Source organism: Lolium rigidum, chromosome 3 (genome assembly GCF_022539505.1).
Source record: "Lolium rigidum isolate FL_2022 chromosome 3, APGP_CSIRO_Lrig_0.1, whole genome shotgun sequence".
Taxonomy (NCBI): domain Eukaryota; kingdom Viridiplantae; phylum Streptophyta; class Magnoliopsida; order Poales; family Poaceae; genus Lolium; species Lolium rigidum.
In genome coordinates, this window is record NC_061510.1 from 331,514,719 (window position 1) to 331,519,882 (window position 5,164).

At 41.1% G+C, this 5,164-nt stretch overlaps 1 protein-coding gene across 1 annotated transcript; it reads right to left on the reverse strand.

Moving 5' to 3' along the window:
* Positions 1-372: 372 nt before the first annotated feature.
* On the reverse strand, positions 373-5,164 carry LOC124700058. The gene is made up of 6 exons (XM_047232249.1): positions 5,021-5,164; positions 4,866-4,938; positions 4,114-4,221; positions 3,900-3,998; positions 1,598-1,723; positions 373-796 (listed from the first exon to the last, which is right to left on the reverse strand). The coding sequence occupies exons 1-6, from the start codon at positions 5,162-5,164 to the stop codon at positions 663-665; spliced, it is 684 nt and encodes a 227-aa protein (XP_047088205.1). The 3' UTR covers positions 373-662.

Below are 5,164 nucleotides of genomic sequence, written 5' to 3' on the forward strand. Positions count from 1 at the left end.
TCATCTTGAAAGAGAAAAGGTATCATCCTGTATTTCATCATTAGAGAGGAAAAAACAGACATACTCATCTTGAAAGGGAATCCTGTATTTCATTAGAGAGAAAAAAAGACATACTCATCTTGAAAGGGAAAAGGTTATATCATCCTGCATTTCAGGCTGGCTGCCTAAGTGCCTATCTATCCCATTCGGACCTACACATGCTCGAAACTGCGTAGGTCTTCATGAATTGGCTAATTTATCCCGACAACAGGTTAAGAAGTTACAAAAAAGCCAAATAATTCCAGTTGAGGCCAGTGGCCTCTTCACGGATGAAGCAGCCTAAGAATATAGAATATTTTGAAGAGCGTTTGATAATCAGGTCAGATGCTGACACAAACATAGAATACTTTAGTGATTATTAACATTATAACCTGATTCAATCACATAACTAATAAATAGCTGCATAGATCCCCATCATACAAAGAAAGCACCCCAAACTTGTTTGGAACAAATGTATCAGACAAAATGGTTTCCAGCGACAAAACCGAGGTGTCAAGCTGGAACACTCAGGGAAAAAAAAGAAGTGCACCGACCTGGCTTTCTTGCCTCAATTAAAGTAAAGGTACCATTAAATTCCAGTCTAGAGGAAACATGTAGATGAATTTACTCAGGGCCCTTGGCCATCACGATTTCAGTTGATCAAACGCCTTAAGAAGGCTAGTCTTGCAGGTCTCGATCTCGTTATATTCAGGGGAATTCGGAGTGGAAGTGACGATGGCGTAGGCACCTGCCTTGTCCAAAAACTCCGCAGCTTTATCTGTTTATCAGAAGAAATATGTTCAGACTTCAGGGCATCATGAGTCTATAAATGAAACAAAAAAGTCCAAATGCACAAATGCCCAAACACAACAAACAACGTTCGTAGCTTGGATCAGGGAAACAGTTCTGCTGCAACCCGTAAACCGACGTACACAGTTTCTTGAACTACCGCTACAGTTGACAGCACTTACAATGAGGGAACCTGAACTAGATATCTATTGCCAGTTTCGGTCGCGTTGAACCCAACCTATATGAACACCCTTAGCTTGGACACAAGCCATGACGTAGCTAGCAGGTAACACACAAGTGTGAGATTACTTCACGGTCTAATGTTATCAATTATGGGTCTAAGAGAAACACCCCTCTTTCAGCATGCCATGGCTTTCACATAATAAGTTAGCAGAAACTACAGTTGAAAAGTTAAACAGATGCATGCCAATGTTCCTGGAAGCTTGATACATATGAACCAACTAACATATGCTCACTCCCTTATTGGTGGTGTGTATCTCTAGAACCAACTAACATATGAAACTTAAAACAATTGGATTAAACCTGCTGATATGGAAAACACTGCCACCTTGATGCAAGGGCAATCTAGTTTGTCACTACAGGAATCCCCTTAGTACCGAAAACACATATAACACAACATGATATCAATCGTGGGTTCGTGGGAATAGACAAGACAAAAAATGCAGCTCAGAATAATTGAGAACTACTACTTCACATACCAGAATGATAAAGGGAACTAAAATCAAGTAGACACAAAAATAAAAAGGAAAACCTTAGTATTTTAACTCACCTGACTTCGAAAGTGCCACAAGAGCTTTCAGGGCTTCTTTGCGTGTTTTATCATCTTTAGCACCTTCTAACACTTCAAGAATTCCTTGAGCTCCCCCCATCTCTACCACCTTCATTCTCCTTTCATCTGTGCCGCCCAAAAGAAATTAGCAAGAACATTCAATAGAAGTAGAAAAAGAAAATAATTAACCGTCAAAGAAGAGAAACATAAATGGACTGAAGTTAACTATAATATACTCATGCTATAGGAGTAGAATGGAACCATAGCTAGTGCAACATTTTTTTTATATGTTTATAGACAGGGTTGGCATTCAGATTAATTCTGTAGCTATTGACCATCAGCTTAAAACCTTTAAGGTTGTGGGATACGACCTATATCCAAACACCTAAATCCCTCACTAGATGATAACAATAAGCAATAGCACATGTCATAGGCTAGTAGCAATCTTCAAGAATAAAATATTTTCATTAAGTGATAAGTGATAACAATTACTGAAAGAAGCATATCATCCCACAGGTCTGACATTTTGTTGAAATGCAAGTAACTGGTCAAGTGGTAATGTGCAACGCTGGGTCATTCTCATGCAGGGGAAACGTGTGGATGATAAATTGTTGCAAAATACTAATTTCAGAACAGTTCATTATCAATAGTTGTGCTGGTGATGAATATGCCATATTAATAATAACCAGCAAATAAGCAACTCCTGTAACTAAGCCAAGTAACACCTCAAAATACACGACAACTGCTGCAGAGTTTGCATGCTATTTCGCTTTCACAATTGCTCACAATGCTAAGTACGAGAAGAACCCACTCTGTCTTACAATGAACTTAGCTTCACTCTGCCAAAAACTTCAGAAACCCTACAGACACCATCACCCTTCCTCTTGTTAGCAATTCTATTCCCAATTGCAGTCCCACGGTGTCGATGCAGTATAAACCACCTGATCATATTATGGGCTAATCCAGTTATTACCTCCAAATTTTAACTACAGATATCGTTCATACAAAGCTTCGACGGGGAGCAAAGAAAACAATAATGTTCTGTTCGCGAACATTTCGAGTCTTGTTCCTTAAACTTTGGTTCGCTTAGAACATCTTGTCTGGGTATCCTGAACAACATTTGTCTAGACCATTTCCTCCTAAAATAATTACTTCAATTAAAAACTATTGTTACACCCAGAAAATAATATGTAAATGGAAGAAGCAATATAGGCACAGCTTCAAATCGAACTGAAAGCGGTAACTCAAAATGTTAACTCTTTGCTAGTTACAACTTACAAGTACAGAGCAAGCAACAGACCATAATAGCATATTCAGTTATGCTACGGTGCTACCGAAAAATGGTTTCTCTTGTTACTCTTGTGTATCCTGGACATACCCTAGGGGAATCTATTACAAGTCCAAAGGGAAAAGAGAAAAATGCACCTTCAAGGAGTTCTCAGTTGCTTGCTTTTGGCCTCTTGGGTCGCAAGGCAAGTTTGATGACAAGGCCTGCAGCAAGCTCGAAAAGTTTTTCCAGGGGGCGATGCAATCCATCCAGGAAATCGATGCCCTCATAATGAACATGAGAAGGTGAACAAGAGGTGTGGAAAGGGGAAAGAAAGGAGGCACTCAGGTGGTAGATGATTGCTCATCTTCAGTTGGTATGAGGCCTCATGCCCTAGGCCAGTGTTTGGTGGAGGGGACAAGCTAATGAGATCCACTCGGTCGTCCATGTGCTCCCTTTGAGTGTTGTGGCTAGCCACGCAGTGACGATGTATCACGTCTCTGATGCTTGCAGTAAGCCAATGTGGAATGGCAAGTAAACGGCTGCTCACCTGTTGTTTTATTTTAGGATGGCCTTCGTGGCTTTTGGTGGTTTTTCATTTTTCTATTTTTTTTTGAATTTTATGCCCATATATTTGAATCTTGGTCAAATCCTAGGTTTGACCAGGATTTAAACAAGTTTAAAACATGAAAATGAAAAGGTATGCCTGGATCCTTCTTAGTCACTCTAAAATACGGTTTTTGGTCTGGTTTCCCTCATAAATGGGGTCATTCCTCTTCTACTTAAGGTATTGCACGAACCCCTGCGTCTTGATAAGGTTTGCAAAAGAGAAGAGTTCATGAGAAAAAAATGTCATGCACGATTGGTTCAGCTGAATTTCAGCGGGCAAACGACTTAACTATATAACAGTTTCCCTCTACATGATGCTGCAAACTGTAAACAAGTAGCTCACAAATGTTGTAGAGCCAAAATATTGCATGAGATAAATTGCACAAGAAATCTAAAAAATAAATATGCTTATGTAAAATTGATTACCATCAATTGCAAAACGAGCTAATCGGGAAGCTCCCATCCGCTTGAACAAGGGATCTTTGACATGTAAAAGCGTAATGGATTGCTGTAGTAGGTTATCCCCTAAAAACTTGTCAAAAACGACATTTTCATCAGCCAAACAACATTGTAAGTTGATAATAAGCCAAGTATTTGTCAAATAGACATTTGTTAGCACATCATAAGGTCGCAACCATACCCATGTAAGGAAAGAATTGCCACCCAACAAGGCCAGCAGTTCCTATGAAGAATATCTTCAACATCCATCCAAATTTCTTTTCAACTTCTTCCTCAAGTGCCCTGTCATCTACGCATAATTTCAGTTAAGTCAGATAAGTCTATCAGAGTTTCACTGCGGAAGAGTATTCATAGAATTGTAGTATAGCAAAATAAAGAAGTTCAGAAGGTTGTGTTCACCAACTAGGCGACTACTTTCAACGCGAGTTATCACATCATAACTCCATAGTGACGTAGCAGTATGTGGAGACAAAGCATAACCCACAGAAACAGAACTCAGTAATCACGATGTCATAGTGATCAATTCTACAGGTGCTACGACCAGTCTGCCATGGTGAGTTTTCAACCTACAAGAGTTCTCAAAGAAAGCCGCTAACAGTGCAATTAACACGGACCATCAGATCAAACACATAGCAAGCCTATAATTAGACAAAGCGTTCACCACGAGACAGGGAGAAACAATTAGCATTAGGGACGCCTCATCACCAAACTTCCATTCTATTTTCGAGAAGAACCTTACATTCAATGTTTCACAAACATGAAATCCCTACACCAATCATACAATCACTATCCAACAGCGTACAACAGAGCATAATTCCTTGCGAATTTAGATACTCAAAGTAACTAGTACTCCATTTCACCAACGCATCCCATGAACAACAAAACAACATAGATGTGAGGCAGTGAAACGAAGCCCCTGGGCACTGGCCATACCTCTCTCGTTGTAGGTGCAGAACCTACGGCACAAGCGGATCCCTGATCCGCCACTCCAACCAGTCGCCGCAACCTACAGCCCAAAACACACGAATCAGGAAGCTTAGAGCATGGCGTGGAAGGAGCCCAAAACCCATGAGGAACCGGGAGCGTACCCCGGCGCTGCTGCCGAAGCGTAAGATGGGGATTCCTCCTCCGGACCCTGCCTCCGCTGTCACCGGCGCTGCCCAGCGAGCAGCTGCCGCGGCGAACGGCGGCGAGAGGAGGCGGCGGAGTGCCCCCTGCGAGAGCCTCTGCAT

Coding starts and splice junctions, on each gene's coding strand:
- LOC124700058 (XM_047232249.1), bottom strand. CDS start 5,164: ATGCAGAGGCTCTCGCAGGGGGCACTCCGCCGCCTCCTCTCGCCGCCG. Junction 3,999..4,113: donor GCAATTCTTTCCTTACATGG/GTATGGTTGCGA, acceptor ACAAGTTTTTAG/GGGATAACCTACTACAGCAA. Junction 1,724..3,899: donor AGCTCGTTTTGCAATTGATG/GTAATCAATTTT, acceptor TGGGCGGCACAG/ATGAAAGGAGAATGAAGGTG.